Raw genomic sequence first — 14,417 nt, 5'->3', positions numbered from 1 at the left:
AATTTAAAAAAGCACGAAAGATGAAACTAACATGCATGATGTGATTCCATTTTTGTTAAATGATACAGATGTGTGTGTATGGGGGTGTGTGTTTAAGTGTACCATGAACAATATAAGGATGATCTTAGTGACTCTTATTTGAAAGTGTAGGGAATTTGAACTTGAAAATCTTACATTCTTCCTGTTTATGTGATATATATATATATATATATATATATATATATATATATATATATAGTACAGGTATTATTTTTGTAAGCATATTAAAAAGTAATATTTTTGTGTAAAGAAAGGCCAGAGAGGGTGAGGGGAGAAGTACAGAAAGTACTTGAGATTGAAATGGAGTAAACTATGTTATATGTTTATGAGTATGTGAAAATTAACCCCACTGTTATGTATGATTCACTAAGACTTTTTTATAATTTTATTTTATTTACTTATTTATGTTTATGTGGTGCTGAGGATTGAACCCAGGGCCTTGCACGTGCGAGGCAAGTGCTCTATGGCTAAGCCACAACCCCAGCCCCACTAATAACATTTTTAAAAGGTAAGAAAAACTTTTTCTTGAGGAAAATTAAATTTTTCCTGCTTTATGTCATTTTTTTTTGTAGTGTTGAGCTTATTAAACATCAGGGTGTGCCTTATCACTGAGCTATATCCCCAGCCCTTTATATTATTTATTTTGGGGTAAGGTCTCACCAAGTTGCCCGGGCTGGCCTCAAACTTGGGATCTTCCTGCCTCTGCCTCCTAAATCACTGGAGTTACAGGCACGCACCCCAGCAACAAGCTTAAACATCCTGCATTTTGACACAAGCTCTTTCCAAATGTGCTGAGCACATGTATAAATAAATGTAGGAAAACTGGGTTGGAAGGAATTAGGGTGTTTGATTTTCTGAATAAATGAATGTGGTTTCCAGAGTTGCTTCCTGGTATCCTAGAACTCAGGTAAAATTCCTTATGACAGTTTCACAGTTTTCCTAGGACAATGTCCCTCAGACCATATTGGGTGTACACCCATCCTGCCCTGAAAAGTGTACAGGCCATGCAATGTGCTGGGGTCTGAACACGTTCCTTCCACAGTGGACAGGACCATCCTCCCTCCCTCTTGGCTGCTGGTGGGTATTCGGAGAAAGGAAAAAAAAATCTCAATTTTGTTGATAACATAACCCCTGTTGTCAGTGGGTCCTTGCAGCTGAGAAGAGAACAACCACTGGAATCAAAGATGTCACCAGCAATCCAGGGAGGGCAGCTGGTTGCTCTAGGTGCCAGTGGTACCCTCGTACCAGCTCGCTATACCTACTGCTGCTTCTGGAATCCCCTTCCAAATGAATCAGTGCACTTGGATCTTGTCGACTGCCCTTTGCTACCAATTTGCTCACCTGACTATACCATTCCCCCTTCCCTGAGATACTAACCCCTTTTGTTCTGCCTGTCCAGATTGTCACAGACACAGACACAGACACACTTTGCTGTAGTTCAGGCCTGAGAGTTTTCTTAGCTCTGAGAACAAGATACTTCCCTCAATTCTACTCAGTTGGCAGTTCATCAGACAGGGTGTATTTCTACCATGGTGCAGTGGGCTCGGAGAGAAAAGCTGACATCAGACACACAGATCTATCTCCTCCATCTTGATTCCATTAGTTCCTGTGAAACTTTAGGCAAATCACCAAGTTTCTCTGATCTTCAGTCTCTTCCTCTATGAAACAAAGATTATAGCCCCTGCCTCATTGGATGTCCTCTGAATTTAATAAGCTGAATGTATAAAGAAACATGCTATCACCTAATACAGGAAGATACCTGAGAAAAGATAGTTATTTTTACAATTTTCTTATATAATTTCTCATGTGTCCATCTTGATTTCCAAACTAGATTATATTTTCTTTGATCATATTCAATTTCTATATCACACTGCCTTGAACATGACAGGAATGAAGTCGTTGTTCAGTATCAGTTTCCTAAAGTTTTAAATCAGAGAATGCACCCTTTCAAATGAAGGCTCATTCTTGGATTATTTGTTATATGTGAGGCATTCTGAAGGAATTTTCTGGGTCTCATTTTCCTCTTATGCAAAATAAATTCTTTGTTCTATAATTCTAGATGCACTGAGGATCTTCTAACATTGAGGTTTGGAATCTATATATTCCTGAAGGGAATTTGGTATGTTAACTCTTCTGTCCGATGCCTTCACACTTGAACCAGTGATGGATAGATGTAGAGTAAGTGAACTTCCAGCCCAGGCAGAATCAACTCCAGTGCCTCAGTGTCTCCTCCCAGCCCTCTTTCTAACCCCTGTCTCTGTTCCTTGCTCTACTCCAGCAGACTTGTTTATTTGCACTCCTGGAAATTTCCAGGCTTCTTCTGCTGTGAGGCCTCTGGACTTCCTGTCTCTCGTGGCTCCCATCTCTGCCCCAGTGTCTCTTCTGCAGAGGTTCCTCACCAGCTCCAGTCTATCCCACAATCTTGCTTTGTGCTTCATTTTTGTAATTGTCCTTTGAAATTGTCTTATTATTGAGTCATTTATTTATTAGCTGTTTGCTTCCTTCGCTTCTCTTCCTTCATTCCCTAAATAGAATCATTCTTCTTGGTTCCTTTTATGTCCTTGCTGCTAAAAATACTTAGCACAGATCAGGTCCTGAAATAAATAATGGTGAAATGATTGAATGAATGAGTGAATGAATTCCATCATACCTTAAAGATAAGATATTACTTGGTGAGCTAAAATCCATGGCTGCCAGTCCAGGTTTGAGTGAACTTATTCAATTCTGAGTCACCCACACAAATGAAGTAATTGCCATAGGGCCAAGTATGGTGATTATTAGCTATTAATTAATACATAAGGCCTTGATATACATGGGAGAGGTAAGAAACACAAGCCCTAGAAAGATATCTGTAAGAAATCACAGCACAGTAGGGCTGGGGTTGTGGCTCAGTGGTAGAGTACTCACCTCGCACGTGTGAAGCACTGGGTTTAATCTCAGCACCACATAAAAATAAATAAATAAAATAAAGGTATCGTGTCCATCTACAACTAAAAATAAAATAAAAAAGAAATCACATCACAGTGTGCCTAGAAATCAGCATTTGTTGTGGATAATGCAGATAATATTTAAAAAATGAATGATTCACTTTTTTAATTATGAAAAATTCCAAACATAAATACAAGTGGATGTAACAGATAAGAATGTCATAATGAACCCTCTTATGCACTGGGTGGACACACTCATCCTGTGTCTGTTACCCTGTATGAATGTATGTATGTGAAACCAATCACTTGTTTTCTGGCCAACAAAAAGTGCACACTAGATGGGGCCTCTGTGTGATTGTGATGTATCAGAGTCTGTTTTGCTAGCAGACTTTCCTTGCTGGCATGATGAAGTCAGTGGCCATGGTGGGAAGGCCAGGAGATAATGAGCCAAAGGTATTTTTTACTAGGAACTGCACGTGACCTCTTAGAGCTGTGAACAGTCTCTAGTGGACAACCAAGAAGAAGCCAGGTGCTCAGTCCTACAGTTGCAAAGCAATGACTCCTACCAGTGCCCCCCAAACAGCATGGAAGCCAATTCTCCAGGTAATGAGAACACAGCCTGGCTGACACCTTGGCAGTGGGAGTGAGACCCTCGTCAGAGGACTCAATGTGCTGAGCACCTGACCCACAGGAACTGGGAGGTAAATCTGTGTTGTTTTAAAGCCACTAAGTTTGTGGCAATTCTCAGCAATAGATATTAAGTGCATTACCTAACACCAACAATTTTCAACAGTTTCCAATGTTGTTTCTTCTATACTTCCTTGTCTTTCATAGTGGATGGGTGGAGTGTTTTAAAGCACATCTTAGACTTTGTATCATTTCACTTGTAAATATTTTAGTATTTGGTATCTCTAACAGAGCATAACCATGGTGCCAGAAAAACTGGGTTTAATTGAGAACAGTGGGAGTCTTGGGTGGGGGGGGTGTTGCTGGGAATCAAACCCAAGGCCTTAGGCACTAGGCAAGCCCCCAGTCCACTGAGTTGTATCCCCAACCCCAGAGTGGGAGTCTTTTAAAAGTCATGGAGACAATGGATTTAGCATATTAACTGGACACCCAGAGAAAACAAGCTTGCAACAAATAGAAGGACACCTCCTGGATCCCCACAGCTAAAGGACATGAAAGCTTCCATTTGAAATGTCAGAGACTTGCCAGTTGGATTTTCAAGAACAATGCAGCCACAGAGTTGTCCCTGTAATATGTTTGTCTGTTAAAGAATATTGAAAACTAATTCTGATAGTGTATTTAAGGGCCTAACCATTCCCCCAGGACTCTAATCTGCTTTGGAATGGACCCCTGTAAATTCCATTTTGATTGGTAACTCTCTCTGTTATTTCGCGTCATATTCTAATTGCCATTCCCACCCCTTTTTCCAGACCACAGGAAGCTTTTCGAAACTGGCTATATTTCTTTTTCTCTTTTGGACAGTTAACCTCTTCTCCTTGTGACACTGCTCCGAAAAGGCTTGCTTTGTAAGGAAAATAGAGCTCTGGGTTCAATGCCATCTCTACCACCGGGGAGCTTTGTGATGTTGGGCAAGTTCAATAGTGTCTAGCAGGGTTGTGGTGAAGATCAGACAAAGAACACGTGTAATGCACAAGGTGGTCAGCACAGAGAAGGCACCGACCCCACCCTCCCCTTTGTTGGTTCCCATCTCCAACCACCGAGCGCCAGAACGCCCAGCACCGCGCCTCTCCCGCCCTCCTCGCGGGGGATGCAGGGACTTGTAGTTTTTTGGTCCCAAAGTCATTGTTTCCTCTCGGAGCTGGACAGCGAGAGGAGGAACTACACGTCCCAGTGGGCTGTGAAAGGAAAGTGGGGCTCGGAAAATCGAGCGTTCCCGCCAGCTGCTTTCGCTCTCCATAGTGGCCCCTTGACCGTGCTCACCCTAGCTTAGGCTCCCGCTGCAGCCAGGGCTTGGACCCCGCGGCAAAGCCTAGAGGGCGTGAGCGCGCAGGCGCCTGGGACTGGTGCAGCCAGGTGGCTGCGCCCGCCGGCCCACCGGGCTGTCAGGCCCCTGGGGGAGGGAGGCGCGGGCGGAGCGGACAGGCGCCGGGTCCCAGTGCTTGTTGGGGGCGGGGGTCCGCCGGGAAAAGGAGGGAGAAATAAAACAAGCCAATTGTGAGCGCCTGTGGGGGAGAAGTGGAGAGCGAAAGGGCCGGAAGGCAGCGACCCCAAAAGCCTGGCCACCAAGGGGCTTTTACTATGGGAGGGAAGCCCTAGCCGGGGCAAAGGGACCCAGACTCCTCGGCTCTTCTCTTTCCTCCTCCCTTGGAAGCTCGGCCTGGAGACCCCCGCCCGCAGTCCTTCCCAGAGTCAGGCCGGTCTCGGACGGCCGCTCCCCGACCTGTCATCGGGCGCCCCACCCCGTTCCCGGGACATCAGTAGAGTCCCCCGGCGACTCGACCAAGCGCCCCGATGGGGAGGAAGAGGAAGCGCGCGGGGCTGGGGTACAGGCCGGGGAGGGTCACCTCTCCGCGCCGTGACTCGTCAGGTCTCGGCAGTTGCAAGAATGGGTTTGCGAGTGACGGTGTAATCGTGCGTGTCCCGAGGCAGCAGTTGCTGCCGGCAATAACCCGGGAGAGAAGCCTGCAGGCGGACACCGAGAGCGCACGGCGTGGCGGCGCCGCGGGCGCTGCGCCCGATCACTCCTCGGCTAAGCCGTGGGGAACGAGGCCTGCTGCGCCGGGCCTGCCGGGTCCCCGAGCCCAGGGCGTCCGCCTGCAGGGGACTGGGGCGGCGACCCCGCCGTGCCGGTGCCGGGGCTTCGCCCGCCCGGAGGAGGAGTTGGAGGAGGAGCACGGCTGGCAAGGCGCGGGCGCCGCCGCCCAGCCGGCCGCGAGGAGGCGGACCCGTTCCGAGCGCGGCGCGCGCGCCGGGGCTGAGCCTTGCAAACAAGTGTCTGTGGCGGTGTCCCCACGGCCCTCCGGCGGCCTTCGGAGCGCCGGGACTGGCTCTTCTGAGCAGTAGGAAGCCTGGGAGTCCCCCGCCTCTCAGCCCGCGAGCCGCAGACACCACTCTCCGCCGGGAGCCCTGCGCACGGGCCGCGGACTGGGCTCGGCTGCCGGGCGCGCCGACGCGGGGTCGCGGCGCGAGCAGCGCCGGGGCTCTTGCCGAGCCGATCCTGACAGAATAACGTGCGTGGCTGTCCCCACCCCTGGGAGGGGTTGCCGGTGCCGCGAGCTGCCGCCCAGTTTGCAGCGCTCTCTCCTGGGAGGATCCGCCACCGGGAGGAAGGAGTAGAATAAACCTGGCCGAGGCGCAGAAGTGGCTCCTGAAGAAGCCGGCGCCGGGGCCGCCGCCTTGTGTCCCCTCGGGGCGCAGCGCTCCGGGGTCGGCGTGCCGGAACCGAGGCGCGGCCGGGGGCCCAGGGGCGGCGGGGTCGAGCGCGCGACCAGGCGCACGGCGACCGGGGGGTCTGCCAGGCGATCCCCCGCGCCCCACGGGGCCCCAGAGCCCCGGGACGCGGGCTGGAAGCCACGGAGGACCGCTGCCGCGGGCTGCGGACGAGCGTCGTCCCTGCCGAAAGCGGATTCTGCTATGACAGTTGGGCTCCGCGAGGGGTTAACCTGGGTGTCCTCGGTAAAGTTGTCGCCGAGCCGGGAGCCCGTGTAGGGGTCGCGGCACCGCGGCTCGGGGGGCGGCCGGGCGGCCGGCGGCGGTCGTGGCTCGGCGGGGCCCGCGCGGCCGGGGGGCTTCTGGGGGTGTGCGCCCCCAGCCGGCTGCCCTCGTGGATGCCTCCCGGCGGCGGCGGGCCCATGAAAGACTGCGAGTACAGTCAGATCAGCACCCACAGCTCCTCCCCCATGGAGTCGCCCCACAAGAAGAAGAAAATCGCGGCCCGGAGGAAATGGGAGGTGTTCCCGGGCAGAAACAAGTTCTTCTGCAACGGGAGGATCATGATGGCCCGGCAGACGGGCGTCTTCTACCTGACGCTCATCCTCATCCTGGTTACTAGCGGACTCTTCTTCGCCTTCGAGTAAGTGGCGGCGACAGCTCCCCATTGCCCCATTCCTCTCTCCTCCCCCTTCCGCCGACTACTTTCTTTTTCTAGAAGTCTTATCTGCTCTATGTTATTATATAATGGCAGCCCGCCCGCCCGCCCGCCCTGCTGTTCTATTAAGGGTCTGTTTGATTTTCAGTACCCCGAAATGCTGCCGTGCAGGGCCAGGCTCCTGGAAGCAGAGGAGAGGGTAGTGGGACACTTGTACGGTGTGGCGGGCTTTGCTCCTCTCCTGCGCAGGGTGGGACTGGCAGGTGGGGCCGCTGGTGACTGAATCGTGGCGCTCTCCACCGAGTTTGGGAACCTGTACACCAGCCCAGGTGCAGCCTCTATGGGAGGGAGGCTTCCGGAGATAGTTCTAAATCAGGAATAAGCAGACTTGATTTTTTTCCCCCTCCTCCTTGCTAACAAGATGTGGGGCATTAAGCTCAGTTGGCTAAATCTTCTATGTAACTTTGCGGAATAATAAGAAATCTGGGTTATTTTAGGTTTAAAAGTGTAGGCTACCTAGTGTACCCTAGATGGAGAATTTCATCCCCCACCCCTTCATTCTTCTTACTTGTTCACTATTGATGAATGAGTTCTGACTTCCTGTGAGGTTTTCAAACTCTTCACTTTCAAAGAAGTTTCAATTTTTAAAAAGTCCAAAATAAACAGTTTGGGAACAGGTGAAAGTAAACACGTAGGCCTGGAAAAGTGTGGCCAGATATGGCAACTTCTGATGCCAGAGAAAATACTTTGGGATTTTGAGAATTTTATCTGAAAAAAAGTACATGTGAGCCTTTTTCAGGAATCAAAGTGGCCAGTAGCAACTATCTTCCTGCCAACCAATGAAAGGTCTTCTTATTTATTAATAGTCATTAGGTAAGGCAGTTTAGCCATATTCTGAATCAGTTTCAATTGCTGTGATTGAGTCCAGCATTTGGGATGCAGCTCCTTATGTAATGCCCCATAGCTGTGCTCAGTGAAAGTTGTAGTCATTTTCCCCCTCTAGACTTAAAAGAAAAAGCCATGTATTTATTGGTAGTTCTTTGAGCTTCCCATAACCTGGTTATTAAGGGGCATGCAGTGCCTTCAGTTTCCATCTGCTTCAGCTGGGTAGAGTTAATTAAAATCTTTTGTGTTGTTTACTTTTGTTTTTGATAAGCCTTAGTGGGCTTGATCTTGTGCCTGGCTTTTGCTAGTGGAAATGCTGTCTCAATCAGAAATGAATGGTCTCTTGATAATGCAAATGCTTTTCACTCAGAACCCTCAGACTCTCCGAGGGGAAACATTTTCTCTCTGAACACGGAGCTATGATGAACAGTTTTAACAGGATTGAGTTAGAATAGGAGAGGAAGGAGTTCACAGATGGAAGCTACCCCCACCCCCTAATCTTTCTCATACACAAAATTTCTCCAGCATTTTTGACTGTGTGGATTTTCCAGGTGTTTCCTAGAAAAGTCCCTGTGTTCATGGCTGAGATTAGTTGGTGGAGTCATGTGATGAGAGGGCAAGGTGGGAGTGGGTGTGCAGGGTGGCAAGGAGGCATGCTTTGTGCCCCCTCTCTTGCTTCTGTGGGTCCCCATCCAGAGCCAGCCCCTTGTCCCTACAGATCCATGGAAGCCGGAGGAAGGGCCACAGAGGTCCCTGACATATTTGCATCCTACGCAGAATGACCACTGCCACCCACCTGAATGGTGAGGCTGTGTGTTTAACAGAGACACGCATACATCCCTCTAACAGTGTCTTGGGTTACAGGTGGGCCCGTGGTAGGGCTGTATTCTCTATATTCCCAAAGTAACAAAAAGTTTTGAATGGATCCATATTGGCATTTTTGCTCTTTTCATGGCTTTTTAAGAGTGGAGGCAGTTGGTTGATTTTGTGACTGCGTTGCCGAGCTTCAGCCACAAGTGTGTTTTGTGTAGGATGATGAATATTTCATTTTTTATATATACCCAAATCCTTGCTGGATGGCTAGCCCCTCCCCCCATATCCCAGTTAGTACTTACTATCTTTATTTTCTTAATTTAAACATAGCTTCTAACCAAACCATCAAAAATTCATTTTCATTTCTTGATCTGTGTGCTTTTTTTCTGAGAGTTCCCCCAGAGTCCCCCTTGCAGGTTGTCACAGCTCTTCTGCATCAGTGTCATGCTATGACTAAAGGGATAAGCGCATGCACTGGGATTTTATGAGTGCTATTTGCAGCATTATTTTTGTATCAGCTTTGTGGGAGTCAGCGTGTGTGTGTGTGTGTGTGTGTGTGTGTGTGTGTGTGTGTGTGTGAGAGAGAGAGAGAGAGAGAGAGAGAGAGAGAGAGATAGATTGGTCTTCATGGGTGTTGCTTCAACCAGGCAATTGGAACTATTGGAAAAATAGGAGCCCCATCCTATGGGGCTTCAGTTGAGAAAAATCACAGGTCAATTAAAACTTCAGAATATTATGGCTAGCTAAGACCATTTGTCACTGCATTTAATTGCTTTGTCACAAGCATTGTCTTTTAAGTTCTTTACTCATTGCTAAGGACAGAAAGAAATTAAATAACTTTGGGCAAATAAATTTGCTATACACTCAAAAGAGCCAATTAGCCACTTGCATAGGAAATGAAAGACCAACTGGCTAATCATTAAATAAGATCCCCAGGAAACACCGGCATTGGGTGCTCCCTGCCTGTCTTTCTTCTGGCCTACCTCTACTATTTATTGAGTGCATACTACATGGTCCCCGACTTGGTTCAATTTTGTATTTTGATAGCTTTTAATGTTAATGGAATTTCATTGTCAGACACTATAATCTGACCCCATCCCCAACATTTTCAGGAAGACAAATGAAAAATGTGAAAAGAAAAACACCTAACTTGTAACTTCAGTTTTGAACTTCTTTATCTGCATCTCTCCTCTCACCACTCCTCTTATTGCTGATCTTGAGCAGATGGACATGTTTGTTCGAGAGAAATGAACTTATTGGAACTCAGCAACAGATGCTGATGCTTCTTCAGCTGCTGGCGAAAGGCAGAGTAGAAACTTGTATTCCCATCTGGGAGATGAAGTGAGTGGCTGGGACAGGTCCCATGATCACCAAGATGCTGGCACTGGTGTGGGAAGGCTCCTGCCCACAAAGTGCTCCTTCAGACCCACTGTGCTGCACCCCAGGTGTAGACATGGTTAAGGACAGGGCTTTTGGAAAGGCAGATCCCAACAGTATGACCCCTGGCAAATGATTTGTCTTCTTAGCCTCTGTTTCCCAGTCTATAGAAGGGCATCGATAATGTCTACCTTTAAATGTTGTGACAGTTAAATGAAAAAGCATACTTAGTGCATTGCCCAGTATGTAGCAACTGCTCAGTAAGTGGTAAATATCATCCGAGTACACCTAGAAGTCCTCCCAGGACTCTGGCTGCCCATTTCTGAGAGCCTTTCAAGGGAAGGGAATATATAGGTTAATAAGGAACAGTGAGAGTGATGGAGAGCATGTTACGGCCAAAAAGACGGGAGCTGTGCAGTCACTCATTAAAAGAAAGGCTGTCACACAGCCCAGGAGCCTGTGTGAAGCCATGTCCTGGGTCCTGCCCCTGCAGAGTGGAGTCCTAAGGGGCCTGGGGAACTGCGCTGATCCAGACCCTGGGTTTCATGTCCATTTTTGGAGCCACCGCCCCTGCACTGTGGAGGCAGTAGAGAAGGCTTCGGGTGTGAGCAACTGGAACACCGCACCCTGTCTCAGGCAGCCCAGGACTGCCCACCTGTGCCACCTCCATTCAGCCTGTGGAGCACCGCGGAGAGGTGAGGGCTTTCCATAGCATTTGAGGGAAGGGAGCGGACGGCAGGTCCACACACTTCACTGCTCCTGAGGGTATTAAGCCTCACGAAAGACTCCAGAACCAGGATTTGGAAAGATCAGCGAACACCATCAGTTTCTTCACCTCTCTCCCTCCCTCTCTCTTTCTCTCTTCCATCTCTCTCTCTCACAGCCTACTTTTCTTGATAGCTGGAATTTTTAAACTAAAAAGGCTTTGGTTCTGAAATATTGAAATTTTACAGTCTCTTGGTCACAGGGGCAGAAAGTAGGTGCAGGGGGCCTGCCTAGGTCAAGGGTGTGACCATGGCACCCAATTCTGTGCTGTCACTTCGGGCAGTTCCAATGTGTTATTGCTGCTCAAATGTGAAATTTGGGAACATTCTCAAATTTCTCATTGCTAGGAATCCATTGATGATTAAAACAAACAAACAAAAAACCAAAAACAAACAAACAAAAAACAACCTTATGTTGCCGGGCGCAGTGGCGCATGCCTGTAATCCCAGCAGTTTGGGAGGCAGAGGATTGAGTTAGAATAGGGGAGGAGGGAGGAAGATCTGGAATTCAAAGCCAGATCAGAAATTTAGCGAGTCGCTAAGCAGCTGAATGAGACCCTGTCTCTAATAAAATACAAAATAGGGCTAGGATGTGGCTCAGTGTTGGAGTGCCCCTGAGTTCAATCCCAGGCACCCCTTTCCCCCCCAAAAAAAACCCTTATGTTTTTTTTCTTTCTCTCTGTTCCTTCCTTCTTTCCTTCTCTTCTTCCTTTCCTTTCTTTGATTTTTCAAATTAGTTATTCCACTCTGAAATAAATGATGAACATCGTGAACCTGTAGAATTCTTGGCCTTGAAGATAGAGCTTGGGACCATCACTGGTAAACAAAAATGTCATTTCCTATAATGAAGTCACTGTCGTGGAGGGGGTAATGTTTATAATCTAGTAGAAGGTGCTGCCCTCGTAACAGAAGAACTCCGTCTGTTAGTCATGTTTCTGTCATTACAACAATATACTAGAGATAATTAGCTTACAATGAAAAAAGGTCTTTTTTGGCTCCTGGTTTTAGAGCTTTCAGTCTCTGATTTGGTGGACTCGTTGCTCTTAGGTGGCTGGTAGACTTGCAGAATGGCCATGGTGGAAACGTGGGAAAGAAAACTGTTCAATTCAGGAAGCAAAAGAGGAAAAGGAAGGGGTCAGGGTCTCACAATCCCCTTTGAGGGCACACCCCCAAATACTAAGAGCCTCCAATGGAGCCTCACCTCCAAAAGGTTCACCATCTTCCAATGCCTCCACCCCAGACCAAGCCTTTAATGCACGTGTCTTTGAGGCCATTTGACGTTGAAATGATAGCTTCAGGTGCTGTCTCCCATAAATGAAAGTGTCATTTCCATATTAATGAATCTGTTGTGTGCTGCCCTTATAATATTTAAGGACTCCATTTCATCAACTCTCCTCTGCAGAATTGTATCCAGGTCTCTACCACCTCAGGAAAACATGTCTGCAAAGTGTCCCATGTTCTTTTGGCCAAACAATGGCCATGCTGTGCACAGTAGAACAGCATGGGGCAGATACAGATGGTGGTCGATGACTCTCCAGACATTACCAAGGCACATTGCAGTTAGCACAGTCATGGTGCCAAGGACAGTTATAACCCACAAGGATTTTAGGTGACTTTGAAACCTTATTAGTGGTATACTCCTGTAATCCCAGCTGCTTGGGAGGTTGAGGCAGGAGAATCACAAGTTCAAGGCCAGCCTCTGTAACTTAGCAAGATCTGTCTCAAAAAAAAAAAAAAAAAAAGGTGAAGATTGTACCTCAGGGGTCAAATGCTTGCCTAGCATGGGTTCAATCCCCAGAGCTGCAAAACAAACAACAATGAACAAAGCCTTAGCAATGACCTCTTGACATGAAGGCACTTGCCCATTCGTTTGTGTAGGAGGTCAATATGGGTAAGACCCTGGAGGCTGAGACTCCTTTTTTGTTCACTACCATATCTGTAGTCCTTAGACCAGAACCTGATCACACCTGACCCTCAATAAATATTTTTTTGTTTAATGGTGTGATTGTAAAGTTGGGGACATTAATAAAATTTATCATTGATCATGTCTGTGGAACACATTTGCCTTACAAACTGTAACTATTCTATATAATTCTTCTGGATTCAGAATAAAGCAACATCCCTTTTCAAGTGTGTTAATTGAAGACAAGGAGAGAGACTTTCTTAGACACTTAGGAAACTAGTAGTAGGGTTGGTATTCACTTGGCAAACCAAGACTTCTTTGTAGTGTCTCTTTATTTTTGACCTAAATGTTTTAGGCAAACAAAGCAATCTGTGATATATATATATTGGGGGCGGGGGCAGAGCAGGATTGGGAAAGATGTTAGTGAACAACCATCAGCACCTAGAATAATTTTCTGTTTTATGGATTCTGACTTTAGACAATTGATCAAATAAAGCTCTCAAGGATATTATTGACCACTCCCGTTTTTATTGCATGATTTCTCAGCTGGTGGGAAGTGATCCCGTATGATGCAGGAAGGACTCCTGGAGGTTTCCTAAAATAGAGTGATGGTTAATTATTTAATGGGTCATATCTGCATATCCTGGAGACTTTTTCTTTTGCAGTACAATGTTGCACATAATTTATTCATGGCAGAGTTATTATGTCTTAGCCAGAGAATTTAAATTAAGGATTTCAAGGAAGTGCTTCATTCTTTTGTAGCTCATTTTGTTAGGAAGGCAAAAGGCATTGGTGGTCAATAGATACTTAAATACGTTACATCCAGGAACCGGGTCTAATGAAATATGCACTAGTTTTGGTAAAGGTGGGGTCCACCTTATAGCTCTTGTTTGGCTCTTCTCTAGATATGAAGGCCAGCCCTAATTCAAACTCATTTTTATAAACCGGATGATCTTCTATTGCCTCAATTTTTACCTTTAAAAAGTACATTAATTCATGAAGAGGATTTTATATAGTATTTGGTACAAGTTCTTAAATAAAATACTATAAAGAACATTCATGAAACTACTATTCAGTCCAATAACCAATCAATACCACTGCTTTCTTCATTAAAAAATTTTAATTGATACATAAAATTATACATATTTATGCGGTGCTAAGTGATGTTTCTGTTCACATAAACATTTTGTAATGTTCAACTCAGGGTAAGCATATTTATCTCCTTAAACATTTATCATTTCTTTGTGGTGCAAAAATAGTAGCAGCATTTTGAATCTCTTTATACTCTCACTGCTGCTGCCCAGGTCCAACAGCCCTCCTACCCTGTGGCCATCACAGACTGAGCCTCATCAATCATTATTACACCTTTTTATTTTCTCCTCATTGGTTTTGCATTTGTGCATTCTCAAATGATAGGTTGTTTAGTTTGGTTTATTTTTTCTTTATAAATAGAGTGTCATGCCATATGTAATCTTTTTTTAAAATGATAGCATTGATTTAGTATCTGCTTAACAAAAGAGCATCACACTGAATACATTTAATTCTTCAGATGTAACAACTTTTTAGTTTGAAATGATTTTAGAGTTCTAGAACAGTTGCAAGAATAATTCTTAGAATTCTTGTCTGCCCCTTAGACAGATTCATTGGTTGTTGAT

At 46.5% G+C, this 14,417-nt stretch overlaps 1 protein-coding gene across 2 annotated transcripts in view; it reads left to right on the top strand.

Annotated features, from left to right (window-relative positions):
- The first annotated feature begins 6,567 nt into the window (after positions 1-6,567).
- Zdhhc14 (zDHHC palmitoyltransferase 14) overlaps positions 6,568-14,417 on the top strand; it is a 262,630-nt gene continuing 254,780 nt past the window's right edge. For both annotated transcript variants that reach the window (XM_040283477.2, XM_040283476.2), the window contains exon 1: positions 6,568-7,005. In XM_040283477.2, coding sequence (XP_040139411.1) covers positions 6,761-7,005 — 245 coding nt within the window. In that variant the 5' untranslated portion in view covers positions 6,568-6,760. The remainder of the gene's footprint in view (positions 7,006-14,417) is intronic.

The sequence above is a fragment of the Ictidomys tridecemlineatus genome, chromosome 8 (assembly GCF_052094955.1).
Source record: "Ictidomys tridecemlineatus isolate mIctTri1 chromosome 8, mIctTri1.hap1, whole genome shotgun sequence".
NCBI classification, from domain to species: domain Eukaryota; kingdom Metazoa; phylum Chordata; class Mammalia; order Rodentia; family Sciuridae; genus Ictidomys; species Ictidomys tridecemlineatus.
Note: the sequence above shows the minus strand (reverse complement) of the source record. Positions and strands in the feature narration are given on the sequence as shown.